The sequence below is a fragment of the Coloeus monedula genome (assembly GCF_965178545.1).
Source record: "Coloeus monedula genome assembly, chromosome: 27".
In the NCBI taxonomy this organism is placed as follows: domain Eukaryota; kingdom Metazoa; phylum Chordata; class Aves; order Passeriformes; family Corvidae; genus Coloeus; species Coloeus monedula.
This window is the reverse complement of record NC_138807.1, coordinates 2,958,246-2,973,936: the sequence shown is the minus strand read 5'-3', so window position 1 is coordinate 2,973,936 and position 15,691 is coordinate 2,958,246. Positions and strand designations below refer to the sequence as shown.

Genomic DNA, 15,691 nt, shown 5'->3' with positions numbered 1-15,691 from the left:
TTCTTCGAGTGGAAGGGGGAATGTCCCAGCCCTGATTCGCCCTTGCCCCAGTGTGCAGAGGCTCTTTGTTTGAGCGGTGCATTCACTCAGTGCTGGGGAAAATGGGTGTGGGAGGAGCAAGGAATGAAGCAATCCAGGCAAAATTCATGGTCGGGAAAAATCCTGCCCTCCCCTCCCTGCCGAGGGTGAAACCCCAAGGTTTCATCATAACCAGTTTTTCCCAAGTTCCTCTGAAAGCAGAAATCTGGGAAAACCAGGGGAAAAAATCCCTTTTCTCAGGCCAGTCAGGAGAGCCCAGGAGATCCCAGGAGATCCCAGGAGATCCCAGAAGATCCCAGGGGATCCCAGCAGACTTGGGGACATGGCGTTCATTTAAGGACATGGCATTGCTTGAGGTGACCTTGCTGTGCCTCAGGGGTGACACCAAGAATCTCACTGGAGCGGGGATTTCCCATTCCCCATTCCATATCCCACATTCCACATTCCATATCCCATATCCCACATTCCGTATCCCATATCCCACATCCCACATTCCATATTCCATATCCCATATCCCATATCCCGTATCCCAAATTCCACATTCCATATCCCATATGCCACATTCCACATTCCATATCCCACATTCCACATTCCATATCCCATATCCCACATCCCATATCCCACATCCCACATTCCATATCCCACATTCCATATCCCATATCCCACATTCTGTGTCCCATATCCCACATTCCACATTCCATATCCCAGCACTGCCCGAGCTGAGCTCTGAGCTGGGCTTTGGGGTGATTTCTGGGCTCCTTGGCACATCCCAGCCCCCATCCCGGGCAGCTCTGGGCTCTGGAAGTCAGGGACCGGCTGCTGGGTGCTCCTAAATCAACTCCATGTCCCCAGTGTGAACAGTAATCCTGGTTTTTGCTGGAAAAGGGATCCAACCCCTCCGTGCCAACTCTTCCCGGTGCCCAGGGCTGCCTTACCCCCTTGTCGATGGTGTTGGTTTGGCAGATGGTGCCCTCGGCCGCGGGGATGCTGTTGGTGATGCAGCGGTTGCTTTTGCTCAGACACCACAGCTCGCTGCAGACCTCCTGGAAAGAGGGAGATGTGGGGAGAGACAGGGCCAGGGAGGGGGGCAGAGACAAAGGAACAAAACCCAGATTAGGATTTGCTGGCGCCAGGGGCAGCGTCACGCCCGGGAGGCACCAGCTGGGTGGGACATGGGGACACTGAGTGTCTTCAGCACGGTGGGGGCAACACGAGGCCAAACCCTGCCAGGTGCTGCTGGCCACGGTCACCCCGAGGCCACTGACAGCTGTCCCCCTTCTCTGGGCCCAGCCTAAGCCCTTCTGGGATTCCCTGGATGTGGAGGGAGCTCCGAGAGCCGACTCACAGCCAGCCCATGCCACAGAGGCCACCTCTCCTTGGGCACTTCGGTGGCACCGGAGCTGATCTCACTGTCCTTGTCCTCACCCCTCTTCCCAGGGCTGAGGGATGTTCCCAGTTGTGCATCGGTGCAGTGGAGGTTGAGCCCATTCCTGGCTCCTGCCGTGAGCATCCCAGAGCTGCCTCTGTGGGAATCTGGGGCTCCCTGGGAGCACCGACAGCACAGCTGGAGGTGTCCCCGCTCACAGTGTGACCACCTGGCTGCTGGCCACCTCCAGCCAGCCCAAGAATCCCGAAGGGAAGGTTCCTCTGGAAGTTTTAGAGCTGGTTTTGGAATAATCAAAATAATGCCAGATCCTGAGCCAGCCCTTGGGAATCGGGCACCTCTGCTCTCAGGGTCTGCTCGGTGCAGTTGTGTCCCCAGGGTGACACTGAGGACTCCAGACCTCTTTCCAGGAGGTTTTCTGAGCCACAGATCCCGAGCTTCAGCCCATCCTGACCTCTCAGAGCTCCAGCAAAAAAAAAAAAAAATCTTCCCTTGGCTGCCGCAGGACCCACCCAAAAGTGAAATCAGGAAATTCAGGCCCTTTCCAGCTCATGTGTCACTCAATCCCCCCAGGCTGGACTTCAGCGCCTGCAAACTGCAAAGCAGCCCCTAAAGTCTCATTTCCTGCGTTTCCTGCCTGGTCCCCATCCTGCTCCTATTCCTACGGAAACAACCTATGGAAAACTTGCTGCTTTTCAGGAGCAGCTTGGGGGGACTGAGCTTATCCAGGAAATGTCGAACAGGTTCAGTGTCAGTGACAGAAACTGTCCTGAGGTGGGAGAGCAGAGCCTGAGCTGCCATGGCTGCTGCCACTGCCAGTGTCATGGAATCATGGAATTCAGCTTGGAAAAGCCCTCTAAGATCAGCAAGTCCAACCAGCAACCCAGCACTGCCAGATCCACCACTAAGCTCTGTCCCCAGGTGCCACAGCCACACGTTTTTGGACACTTCCAGAGATGGGGTCTCCACCACTGCCCTGGGCAGTCGATGCCTGAATGCCCTTTCAGTGAAAAAAAATTTTCCCAATATCCAACCTAAACCCACCCTGGAGCAACGTGAGGCCTCTTGTCCTGTCACTCATCACCCGGGACAACACTGAGCCCCCCCGGCTGCCCCCTCCTGTCAGGGACTTGTGCAGAGCCACAAGGTCCCCCCTGAGCCTCCTTTGCTCCAGGCTCAGCCCCTTTCCCAGCTCCCTCAGCTGCTCCTGGTGCTCCAGCCCCTTCCCAGCTCTGTTCCCTTCTCTGGACACGCTCCAGCCCCTCAGTGTCCTTCTTGTCGTGAGGGGCCCAAAACTGACCCCAGGGTTTGTGATGCCTCAGCACAGGGGACAGTCCCTGCCCTGCTGGTCCTGCTGGTCACACCACTTTGGACACGAGCCAGGATGTCCAGGGCATTCTCAGCCAGCTGGGCACACTCTGGCTCGTGCTCCTGCCTGGCACAGTGACCATCAGCCCGGGGCAGGAGTGCCCCAGCAGGCAGCTCTGGCCGCCTGTCCCCAGGGAGGTGACAGCCCGTTCCTCACCCCGGGGCCGATCCAGCTCTCCAGCCCCGCATTCCTGCCCCTGGCCACGGCTGAGCCGGAGCAGCACCGATCCCCCCAGGAGAGGCTGAGTCAGAGACTGGGAATCCTCTGTGAAGGATGAGCTGGGATTGCTCTGCTGCCCTCCAGTCCCCAGAGTGCCCCAGGGAGAGCTGGCAGAGGGAAACCCGGGCGGGGTCCGTGCCAGGGCTGCGGGTCAGAGCTGCAAAGGGAATTTGGCTCCCACCTCCCTCGCCCAAGCCCAGCTGGAGATGGCTTTAAGCAGGGGAAGGAGAGAGTCTTTCCCATCTTCAGGCTCTGGCAGAGCCAGAGTGACCACTGGGAAGCAGGAGCCCCTTTTCCTGTCACCAAGGGCTTCCTGGTGACTTCCCAGCTCCAACCATCGACTCTCGGATTGGTTCGGGTTGGAAGTGACCTTAAAGATCACCTTGTTCCAGCCCCGGACACCTGCACTAGATGAGGTTGCTCCAAGCCTCATCCAGCCTGCCCTGGAATCCTCTCCATGCTCGTGACACCCATCCATCACCCCCTCTCCTGGCCTGCAGGAAGGGGTGCTGCCCTGCTGGCTCCATCCCTCTGGGGTTTGTGTCCAGGGGCACAGGGAGGGCTCACGCACTGGCCTGGATTTACCTGCACACAATCGAGCCCTGGTGCCCTTTGGGTTTATCCCAAACCACCACAGGGCTGGAGGGGTCACCCCGGGAATCTTTTGTGATCATTGGATATACACAGGAAGCATCTGCCTGGGCTAAAAATTAACTGGGAGCCAGGAGGAAGTTCCCATTCCTGCCTGTGGCTCAGCTGAGCAGGGGCACAGACCCTGGTGGGTGGCACCTGACATGGGATACCACGACCATGGGACACCATTCTTTGGGGTCAGACTGCTCCTGCTGCATCTGCCCCATGTCCAGCAGGCTCCAGGCCCCTGGGCCCTGTTCAAGGCATCAGCTTTGCCCTTTTGTCACCAGGATGAGCAGGGGACACCTCCAGGAGGTGTTGCAGTGTGGGACCATCCCTCAGTGACAGCCTGGCTCACCCCGGGGCACTCAGCAGAGCTGGGCTGGGCTTTGCACAGTGACAGAGAAACGAAACCCTGAGCTGCTGTGTTTGCTCCTTCACAGCTTTCCAGGGCATGGACTGGGCCTGGAAAAGATCTCTGAGATCATCAAGTGCCACCTTTGACTGACCCCCAGATTTTCAGCCAGCCCAGAGCACTGAGAGCCACGTCCAGGCGTTCCTTGGACACTCCCAGGGATGGGCACTCCAAACCTCCCTGGGCAGCCCCTTCCAACCCCTGGCCACTTTTCCCATGAGGAAATGTGCCCCTGCTGCCTGTGCATCCCACTGCTGGCTCCTCTGTTTTCCCTAAAAGAACGTGGGTGCTTTGAGGAGCTCAGGCAGCCCTTCCATGCAGAGGGGCTCTGCTCAGGCCCTTGGCAACGTTCAGGACATGAAGAACAGCAAAGTGCCCAGCTCAGACCCTCTTTTCTCCTGGAGCAGCCTTTCCTTTCAGTGGTCCTCTGGGTTCAGAGACCAGGGGATGGCAGTGAGGTGGTGGGGATGGGGCTCACGTGGGCAGCAACCTCCAGCACATCCCTCACCTCATCCGGGACAAAGACTTTTTTCCTCCTGTCATGGAATCATGGCAATCAGCTTGGAAAAGCCCTCTAAGATCAGCAAGTCCAACCAGCAACCCAGCACTGCCAGGCCCACCACTAAACCATGTCCCCAAGTGCCACAGCCACACGTTTTTGGACACTTCCAGGGATGGGGACTCCACCAGTGCCCTGGGTTTGAGTAAGCAGCACAATGACTTCTGGTGAGGATTATGGAAAATATGTCCTCATGCAAAGAGAGGGGAGCCTGCATGGGTGGGGCCTTAGGGACCACCAGCAGCCAAGGAAGAGGCAAGAAATCCCTTCCCGTGGGATTAACCTGATCCAAACTGGGCTGGGACCAACATTTACGGATGGGACACCCCCTGCTGCGTGCTCTCCCAGGGAAGCACGGCACGGAGCTCACCGGGAACTCCTGGTTTGGGGCAGGACAGGGATGTGGGCAGCAGGGACAGCCCCATGGACCTTTCCTTCCCCCCATCCCCCCTCCTCCGGCCCTGGGAACCGATAGTAAAGCAGGAAGGCTCTCTACCCCGTATTTACACTGGCGGGATTTGACTCCGTACTGGAAGCGGCACTGCTCGTCGGCATCGTAGGCCTGGCCCGGAGCCACCGTGGGGTAGATGAAATCCTGCTTGGGAGGAGCATTGTTCAGGCACAATCCCATCCCGGAGCTGCAACCAGAGAGGGAGAATCAGAGCTCAGGAAGGCCGAGGGGAGAGAGAGCACCGGGATGGGATCGGCAGCCGCCACTCCCGGCTCTGCTGGGGCTGAGAGGACAAATCTGGGTCTGCTCTGGGCAAGAGAAGCAGCTCTGAAATCCCTCCAGCTGTGCACCCCAGGCTGGGAAGCACATCCTGATTCCAAGGTAACTCTGGAGGTGTTGATCTGAGGGTTCATAGAATCCCAGGATATCCTGAGCTGGAAGGGACCCTCAGGGATGATCAGTGCAGCCCCTGGCCCTGCACAGACACCCCAACAACCCCAGCCTGGGCATCCCTGAGAGCGCTGTCCAAACGCTCCTGCAGCTCTGGCAGCCTCGGGGCCGGGCCCATTCCCTGGGGAGCCTGGGCAGTGCCCAGCAGCCTCGGGGGGAAGAACCTTTCCCTGAGCTCCATGGCCAGCCCTGACCCAGCTCCAGCTGTTCCGCTGGCTGTTGCCAGCCCCTGGCTGTCCCCGTGGCAGAGCCCAGGCCGGTGTGCCCAGCACCCTCAGTGGGCAGTGGGTGGGTAGAGGGGCTGCTCCCCCACCCAGCTGTGAAGCCCCAGCTGTGAGCAACTGGAGCCCCCAGCTCCAGGCCCGACCTCCTGCTCGCCAGAGCTCTGTAGGAGCATCCAAACTCGGCCAGAAATGCCTCTCCCTCCCCTTTCCCCGCTGCTCTCTGAGCTCCCCCTAAATAAGGCCGCTGTCATCACCCCCAGCCCCAAATCCTGCACACCCCATGTGCCAGTGGAGGCTCCTGGAGCCCGGGGTGGCCAGCACGGAGCACGAGGAGCGGGAATGAACTCTCCATCCTCCTGCAGCCCTGCCAGGAGCTCAGGGTCAGCGGAGGACGAGGCAGCCTGGCCGTGCCACGTGCCTCGGTCACCAGCGTGGGGGACAGGCGTGGCCATGGCCGAGCTGCAGGACAGATGTGGGATTTGCTGCCGAGCCACGAGGTTTGGCCGAGCCCTGCAGGACAGAGGGAGCCCCTCGGGGAGGAGCCGTGGCTGCTCCTCTTGCTGCGTTCCAGGAGCTGAGCTCTGCTGCTCAGACTCCCTGGGGGCTTCCCTCCACACTGACCCCACGCTTGTGCTGCTTCCCGTCGTCCCTCAAGCCCTGCCAGTCCTTCCTTCAGGAAGTGCCATTGTCCTACAAAGAACCTCACTGAAATGGATCCCCACTGATTGTTTTGGGATAGAAACCCAGGGGCTGCCTGAACCCTGCACAAGGGTTTGGCTCAGGCGTGATGACAGCCTTGAAACTCTGGGATTTAGGAGCCTAAATCATGGAATCACAGAATGCTTTGGGTTGGGAGGGACCTTAAAGCTCATCCCAGTGCCACCCCTGCCATGGGCAGGGACACCTCCCACTGTCCCAGGCTGCTCCAAGCCCCAATGTCCAGCCTGGCCTTGGGCACTGCCAGGGATCCAGGGGCAGCCCCAGCTGCTCTGGGCACCCTGTGCCAGGGCCTGCCCACCCTCACAACAAAGAAATTCCTCCTAATACCCAATCTAAACTGCTCTCTTCCAGTTTGAATCCATCCCCCCTTGTCCTGTCCCTCTCCTGAATCCTAAAGGTGCTTCGGAAAAAAAGAAAACCAAAATCTTTCCCCTGCTGTGCTCATTCACACTGAAAACTCCTCCTCACTGCCTGGAGAAAGCGCCTGCACCACGCACACCCAATCCTGTCCCCAGACCTTCCCTCCCCACCACACCAACCCTTCCCTGCAATTCCTTCACTTCAGAACCACCCAAATGCCTCCAGGAGGGACTGATCTGTTTGGGAAGTTCCTGGATGTGGGGAACCCAAATAAAGCTCTCCCAGCTGCAACACAAATGGGTTTAGATGTTCCACAGGCAGGAAGAACACAGGAAAGCCTAAAAGAAGGCAAGAACGTGGCTCCGGGAGACAAGAGAGAAAGCGCTGGGGGATTTGGGGGCTTTGTTTGGCTTTCCCCACTCTCAGAAGAGACTGGGGGAGGCTGGAGGAAGGGCAGGGAGAGGTGGATTCCTTACTCTAGGAAGCTGGTGATGTAATCCCTGCTGCACGTGGACCACACGAACGGGTTGGTCTTCATGGTGATGTGAGCAGCCATCAGCTTGGCCGTCTCCTGCCCCCGCGAGCCGCAGCTGTTGCCGACGCCGTCGTGGTTCATGCCAAACCTGGAAACGGCCGCGGCACAGACAGGAGGAGGTCAGCCGGCTTTGACACTGATGCCTCAGGATTTCAGCTCTTGTGCTGCTCACACATTTGTAATTCTGCAACTCCAGACTCTGTAGGAACCCAGAGTGCCGAGAATATTTCTCTGCCTGTTTTTAAGGGTTTTTACCCCCCTGGATAACACTGGTATAGCTTTAAACCTTGGAAAAAATTACCAACGGACAGACAACAACTAGAAAATGCAGTGGTGGGAATTAGGTGATAGACTACAATGTAAGATTATCATATGGTGAAAGATTTAGAGGTTTTAGGCTTCTCTTTATAGTAAATAGATAAGAGTAAAAAATATCAAAATGGAGGATTGTTGTTGTTCTCTAAACCTTCTTCTCCTTCTTCTACCACTCCATATTTTGCAGTAAAAGTAGTTTGGATTGATTGGATAGAAAATTCCGCAGTTCCTGCCCGTGTTACTGAATAATTGGTAAGAAAGTGAAAATAATGTACGTTTTTAGTAGCTATTGGTTAAAATGTCTTTAAAAGGCTGTGTAAATCTTGATAATTAGTCTTTCTCGCTCTCACTCCTATTTTTCCTCCTTCCATGCTGTACCTGGGTCACACTAGTGGCTCAGTTCCTCTGATAAGACTTAATAAACAACTATCTGGAAGCATTGAAACTACAGAAGATGTCTCGTCTTGCTTTATCTTCTAAACGCCTTGCAAGGACTTTCAGCAAATTCTCTCCCATCAGGAGAGACTCAATTTATGGCACAATAATGTGTCAAGACTCCACACAGCCTGTTAGCTGCTGCTCTCCCATCTGGGTCAGACAAAACAATTCCTCTCCAGGCCTGAAAATCAAGGACACCTCACTGCCTCAGGCCTCGAGAAATGTAAACAACAGTGAGCTGGTGGGGAGCAACCCTGGAGTAAAGGACTTCATTACCTGAAGCTGTATTTGGAGGATTAACCCCCAATATGCAAATGGACCAAACTTATAACGATGCCTTGGAGTGGCTTCCTGAAAACAGAGGCTAGACAAGATGAAGGGAATACAAGTGGGTATTTATAGAGGGCCTTCAATAGGAACACCTTGGGCAGCCAAAAAAGCTCCTGAGGGGCTACACCCAAGATGGACCCCGGGTCACAGGTTTTTCACACTTTTATAAGTTTGGTCCATTTGCATATCAAGGTTAGCTCTCCAATTACAATTTCAGGGAATGATGTCATTACCTCAAGTTTGCTCCCCCTTCCCAGAGGCTCAGTTTACATATTCTGGGGCCTGGGATAGCAAGGTGTCCTTGAGTCCAGGCCTGGAGAGGGTTTGTTATGTCTAACAGTAGCTAACAGGCTGTGTGGAGCTTTAGAGTTACACACTAAAGCAGTACAGGGTCCAAAAATAAAAAAGCTAAATCCCAAGGCATCAATTAAAGCATGAAAACCCGTGACCCATTGTCCATTTTTTGGGTGTAGCCACTGGGTGGGCTTCATCCGCCCTAAAACTACTTGAAGGCCCTTCAATTCGTATAACTGCTTTTTATTCTCTTGGTTTGGTCCAGCCTCTGTTTTCAGGCAGTCCCACAAGGCATCAGCACATCTGGATCATCCACAGAAGGGTTTCCAGCCCCTGTTGGCAGGAACAAACCAGCAGGAGCTGCCCGGGTGCCGCACTCACGTGTGGCCGATCTCGTGGGCGATGGTGAAGGCGGTGGCCAGGCCGATGTCCTCGTTGATGCTGCAGCTCCGCTCCCGCTCGCACATCCCGCCCACGGGGGCCAGGCCTGGGGAGGGGGACAGGGCTGTCACACAGGGCCACCACAGGGCGTCTGAGGGCACATGGAGGGGTGTGGGGACTGCCCGATGCGCTTCACACTCTGTAACACTGGGCACAGCCAGCTCCTTCTCACCAGTGCACTGGGCTGTGGGATGGACTCATGGCTATTACGGGACGTGGTCACTCAGCACTGATGATCAATTAACAGTGACAGGCTCAGAAATGCTAAGAAAGGGTCAAAATCCTCTGAATTTCATATCCAAATGGTGTAGAGGGGAGAACCCCTTGGCATAACCCCAGTGGGGGAATCTCACATGGGCTGCACCAGCTCTGGGGCACCCAAACCTGGCCAGGGAGAGCTGAGCAAGCCAGGATCCAACCTTGGTTCTGCCTGGCAGCCAGCAGGAATCCAGCCTGGCTCCGTTTGGAGGACTGGATGATGCTGAAATTCCCCCTGAACTCTGACAGCAAATTCCCTCTGCCCACCCCAGCAGCACCAACTGTGCCTCTGCCCCAGGCCAGGGAAGGATTTGAGCCAGCCCAGCACCTCCGCCTCAGCCTCCCTCCCAGGCTCCTCCTCTGCAGCCGCATCAGCTCAGAGATCCAGCAGCTCTCCCCTTTGCAGTGATCCAGGGCAGAAATCCCTCCCTGCCTGCTCCGTCTAGACCAGGGCAAGACAAATGAGGAGCTGCAGCCAGGGAGAGCTGCAGGGTCTGTCTGTGTCAATAAAGAACTCCCTTTACAGGCATCACAAAACCGCCGGATTTCTCCCTGCCCAGCCAGGAATGCTCCACCAGGCCATGGACAAACCCTAAATGCGAGTGGTTCTTAATCATCAGGCTGGGCTCAAGCCAGGGATGGAGCAGAGGAGAGTTCCAGAGCCCATCCGTCCTCAGGGCTGCTGGTTTGGTGTTTACAGAAGGAAGGAGAGGCTGGAAAGCACTGCTCTGGTCCTGGCTCTGCTGCTGGTGCTGGGGCAAAGCTTCACCTTCACTGGGAAGGGATGGAACAGCTGGGAAAGGGGAATGGGACAGGTGGGAAAAGAAAAGGGACAGGTGGGAAAGGGGATGGCACAGCTGGAAAGGGGATAGGACAGGTGGGAAAGGGGAATGGCACAGCTGGAAATGGAATGGGACAGGTGGGAAAGGGGATGGGACAAGTGGGAAAGGGGAATGGCACAGCTGGAAAGGGAATGGCACAGCCCACCCTCGCCACATTCCCGAGGTTCTGCGTGCTGCTGGGAGCTGCTGAGGGGGTGTCAGGATCCCACTCACCCAGGGTGCCACAGGGCTTGTTCTTGTAGATGCAAATGTCGTACCTGCGGAGGAGAGAAGGCAGCGTTAAGGACATGTCTGATTTTGGGGGCTGTCATTTCACCGATGTGTTCACATCCAAACCACTCCAAACCAGCCTGTGGGACGTTCCTGGGACGGGAAGCACCAATGGTGACAGGCAGGACATCCCTGGTCCAGGTTATACAACGCTCACTTTGCCCAGACTGGGATTCACTGAGGGTTTTTAATAATGGCATTTCCTGTCCTTCAACTCTGGGGCAGAGCTGAGCCAGGCCAGAGGTTTGGTTTTGATGAAATGTGGTGGTAGAGCATGAGCAGGGAAGGGAACGGAGCTGGGGAAGGGGCTGGAGCCCCAGGAGAGGCTGAGGGAGCTGGGAAAGGGGCTCAGCCTGGAACAAAGGAGGCTCAGGGGGGACCTTGTGGCTCTGCACAAGTCCCTGACAGGAGGGGGCAGCCGGGGGGGTCGGGCTCTGCTCCCAGGGAACAGGGACAGGAGGAGAGGGAAAGGCCTCAGGCTGGGCCAGGGGAGGCTCAGGGTGGATATTGGGGAAAATTTCTTCATGGAAAGGATTATCAGGCACTGGAACTGCCCTGGGCAGTGGTGGTGGAGTGGCCGCTCCTGGAGGTGTTAAAAACACGAGCAGATGTGGCACTTCAGGATGTGGTTTGGTGGCAATGGGGAGTCGGTCGAAGGCTGGGCTCGATGATCTTGGGCCTTTTCCGACCTCAATGATTCCATAAATCAGCAGGGACAAGGCTGTTCCAGACCTGGAGCTCTTTGGGTTTGGGTGGGCCCAGCTCTGCTCCCCAGCACTCCCGGGAGGCATCGGGCACAGGGGGGAGAGGACAGGGCCGACCTCTGCTCTGTAAGCTCAGGTCTCTTGCAGGAAATGGCATCAATCAAATAGAGAAACCCAGAATCCCAGCATGGTTCAGGTGGGAAAGGACTTTAAAAATCATCCAGTTCCACCCCCTGCCATGGCAGGGACACCTTCCACTGTCCCAGGGTGCGCCAAGCCCTGTCCAGCCTGGCCTTGGGCACTGCCAGGGATGGGGCATATCAGCACTTCTGATTAAAAAATCGGTAATTCTGATTAAAAATAAAATAAAATAAAATAAAATAAAATAAAAGGAAAACATTTCAGTTTGAAAACACGTTCCGTTTCTAACCCCACTGTGGTTTCATGAAAACGCTCAAGTGATTTTTTATATTTTTTCTTCTTTCAGTTCAGTGCTGTACTGAGAATTTCCCAAACAAATCCAATCTGGGTTGATTCGAGGTGACTCTTCCCTCTGTTCCTGGCCTCGATTTCCAGCCTTTGCATCCAGGAATCCGCTGTTTTCACTTCATTAGGGAACAAGGAAAGGCAAAACAAGGAGAGCAAAAACCTCCTCCAAATGGAAATGCAGCACCCTCAAAATGGGAAGAGCCGGCAGCTCCGAAAGAGTTTGGGTTAGAGAGGGAACATTCTCATGTCCTTGCAGAGATAAACATTTGGGGTTTGCAAATCTGGGCTGAAAGGGGCCAGGCTGAGAGCTGGGTAGGGTGGGACCAGTTGGGGGGACCAGTGGCAGCTGGGCTGGGCCACCCCAGAGCCGGGTTGGGGTTGCACTGAGGATTGTGACCCCAGGGCGGGTTTGGGGTCACCCATGGGGTGAGGATGGAGGATTGTGACCCCAGTGCGGGTTTGGGGTCACCCATGGGGTGAGGACAGAGGATTGTGACCCCAGTGTGGGTCTGGGGACACCCATGAGGTGAGGACAGAGGATTGTGACCCCAGTGTGGGTTTGGGGACACTCATGGGGTGAGGATGGAGGATTGTGACCCCAGTGCAGGTTTGGGGACACCCATGGGGTGAGGATGGAGGATTGTGACCCCAGTGCAGGTTTGGGGACACCCATGGGGTGAGCAGGACAGGGGATTGTGACCCCAGTGCAGGTTTGGGGACACCCATGGGGTGAGCAGGACAGGGGATTGTGACCCCAGTGCGGGTTTGGGGACACCGGGCAGGATCGCTCGCCCCGATGACCCCACGGGGATGAGGGTGCTGGGTGAGAAGTGCCAGCACACGAGGGGTTAAGTGCGACACATTCCCCGGGATGGCTCCTGTCCCTTCGGCCCCCGGCACTCCCTGGAAGTGCCCAAACCTCTCCGCTGCTCTCAGCAGGAAACCGAGCGAGCTCAGAACATTCGCGGCTTTGTTTTGAGCCTTTAAAGCCTTCGGAGGCTCCGCTTGGACACGTCCCAGCAGGAGAAAAAAGCCCCGAGCTCAGCAAGATCTTATCGGGACACCGGGAATTTATTGGGGCCGGGGCGGATGCGCCGGGCGCTGTCCGAGCCCAACGAGCGGCTCCGGGCTGGCTCCGACATCTGGAGGGAGGACAGAGAGCTCGGAGCCGGCGTTTGCATCCCACGCGTGCGGAGGGAGGGCAGGAAAAAGCCGCGGTCCCCTCGGGAGGGGGAGAATTTGGGTCGGAGGGGCCCTTTTGTCGCTCCTCTGTGGGGTCTTGTCCATGGGATGTTCCAGGCTCGCGCTGGAACCGGAGCAGGAGAGCAGCGCAGGGATAAAGGAAGCGGCTCCCGCTTGGAGACTCCCCTCTCCAGAACTTTCCTTTCCTGGCTTTCTCCCGCTCCGCAAGAGAGGGGGGAAAGGCACAAATGTTGGGTTTGCCTCGGGCTTCTCCCGGGATGTTTTGCCTCTGTCCAAGCAGGGATTTGTGGGCACTGGAGGGACAATCGTGGACGCAGCCGGCAGCACTTGGAGAGCTCAGCACTCCCCATCCCCTCCATTGTCCTGTGGCCTTCCAGACACTGCCATTCCTTCCACTGTCCCTGTCATCCTCTCTGTGTCCTCCATCCATCCCTCCATCCATCCCTCCATCCATCCATCCATCCATCCATCCATCCATCCATCCATCCATCCATCCCTCCATCCATCCATCCCTCCATCCATCCATCCATCCATCCATCCATCCATCCATCCATCCATCCATCCATCCCTCCCACACCTCTTCCGCCCCAGGCTCGAGCACCCACCATTTCTGATGGGTGTTTTGTCCTGGGTGTGGCAGCTCAGAGCCCTTCACGAAGCCCTCAGGGCCTGACCCAGCACCCAGGTCCCTGAGCTGACCTCCCCTGCCGTGACAGGAGCACAGGGACACCAGCAGGGCAGGGCTGTTCCAAGGAGAGAGCTCATCCTGACAGAAGCATCTAAAATGAGCTGAGCCACATCCTGGGCTGCTGGTGCTGGTCCCAGTCACAGGATCCTGCTGGAATCTTCTTCCCCTTTCAGAGCAGGGGCTGACAGGGCTCTCCATCCCAGCAGGAAGCTCCAGGATTCCAGGTTGGGCTCCTGCTGCCTTTTGGGGCAGAAATGCCCCGTGGCTGCACACTGAGCTCCTTGAGAGCCCAGCAAAGACTGAGGGAAGACTGGGGGGTGACAACCATCTGGAGTGGAGGGTGATAACGAACTGGAGTGGAAGGTGATAACCACCTGAACTGCAATAATCTGCATCCAACTGAGGGCCAGGGAGCCTTGGATGAGCCCCTTGGACAGAGGCTGGGGACAGCTGCCACCCCCCCGCGAGGAGACAGCGCTCACCTGGTGATCAGCACGGCGGTGTCGTGGTTGGCTATGCCATTCTCAGGGATGGCGTTCCCGTTGCCGTTCCTGTTGACGATGGATTTCTGCCACTTGCAGAAGCTGTCCAGGGATTTCCCGGCGTGGTGGTTGATCTCCAGCGTGGGCTGGAATGGAAGCAGTGGGAGAGTGTGAGCCCAGGAAAACTCTGGTGAGAAGGCACTGCCCATTCCGTGCCGGCAGAGCGCTGACACCACTCCAGACACCCCCAGTTTCTCATGGGAAAGCAAGAAAAGTGGGGCTTTAGGAGAACTAAAGCTGCTTAAACCTCCCTAAAGTCACCTTATCCTGGAAAAAATCAGATTCCCAGAGGTCTCTTCAGCCCAGTTCCCTGGTGACGTTGGGAGGATGTGGAGCAGCCAGACTGCACCGAGGGGGGTGGGGGGGGAATTCCTGGGAGTGGCATCCAGAGGGGACACACAGTGCAGACACAGGACAGGAGAGGCTCAGCAAAGCCCAGCTTACCTGATCCTCGGTGAGCAGGATCAGCCGGGTCACCAGGATATTGACAATATTGCCCAGACTCGAGTCCTGGAAAAGTTTGGCAACCTGACCTCCAAGAAACAAGAAAAGAGGAGTCTTAAAAATGAGCTCTGTGGCCGGATGAGCTGGGGAGGGCTGGGCACTGCAGGGAGTCGGGGCTGGGGTCTGAACACAACATTTTTTTTGGGAAGCAGGGGTGGGAATGGGACTCCACACCATCACCTGGATCGCAGAATTCCCTAAACCACGTTCAGAGCTCGCTGTCTCAGAGCAGTGAAGCCAAAATCCCGCAGCAGCTGCTCCTTGCCAGGAGCCCAGCTGGGGGAAGCCCCTGCTCCTGGCATTTTGTGCAGCTCCGGGGATGGAGCTTTGCCGAGGGGAGGGCACAGATCCCTCGGGAATAATGGGGGAGGGCACAGACCCTTCGGGAATCGGGAAGGGCACAGCATCCCTGGGGAATCGGGGAGGGCACAGATCCCTCGGGAATGAGGGAGGGCACAGATCCCTCGGGAATAGGGGAGGGCACAGATCCCTCGGGAATGAGGGAGGGCACAGATCCCCCGGGAATGAGGGAGGGCACAGATCCCCCGGGAATGCGCCGTCTGTGGGTGTCGCAGAGCAGATGAAACGCTTCGAACCCGGGTTGTTCGAAAATCTGGCGTCGGCTTTAGAAATGCAAACCGTGAAAAGCGATCCTGCGGAGGCCGGGACAAAGAGCCCTCCCAGAGGGGCTTTCAGGGGATTGATGGATAACTTCCCAGCCCGTCTCACCTCGCAGGAGGATCCAGCACGGCCGATTCAGGCTGCTCATGCATCCAGCCTGGTACCCTGCCGCCAGCAGTGCCCCAAAGCAGAGCCACAGCTCGGGGGGGGATTTCTGCCGGCCCCGCTCGCTGCTCAGCCCCCAAGCGTGAGAGCTCCCTGTCCTTACGCTTTCCCATGTGTTTCTCAGCTCGCCTGGCCGCATTTGCAATGCTAATTTGAGCTGGGAGATGCTGTTCAAAGAAAGGCTTTTGTTCTCGCAGCCCGGATCCGCCGTAGCGCGGTCAGACAGGCC

The 15,691-nt window shown here is 56.9% G+C and overlaps 1 protein-coding gene across 1 annotated transcript in view; it reads right to left on the bottom strand.

Annotated features, from left to right (window-relative positions):
- ADAMTS10 (ADAM metallopeptidase with thrombospondin type 1 motif 10) overlaps positions 1 to 15,691 on the bottom strand; it is a 60,510-nt gene that overhangs the window by 17,804 nt on the left and 27,015 nt on the right. The window contains exons 6-12 of the mRNA XM_082297709.1: positions 14,617 to 14,700; positions 14,113 to 14,258; positions 10,490 to 10,533; positions 9,117 to 9,222; positions 7,300 to 7,446; positions 5,115 to 5,256; positions 975 to 1,082 (exon numbers count right to left, since the gene is read on the bottom strand). Coding sequence (XP_082153835.1) covers positions 975 to 1,082; positions 5,115 to 5,256; positions 7,300 to 7,446; positions 9,117 to 9,222; positions 10,490 to 10,533; positions 14,113 to 14,258; positions 14,617 to 14,700 — 777 coding nt within the window. The remainder of the gene's footprint in view (positions 1 to 974; positions 1,083 to 5,114; positions 5,257 to 7,299; positions 7,447 to 9,116; positions 9,223 to 10,489; positions 10,534 to 14,112; positions 14,259 to 14,616; positions 14,701 to 15,691) is intronic.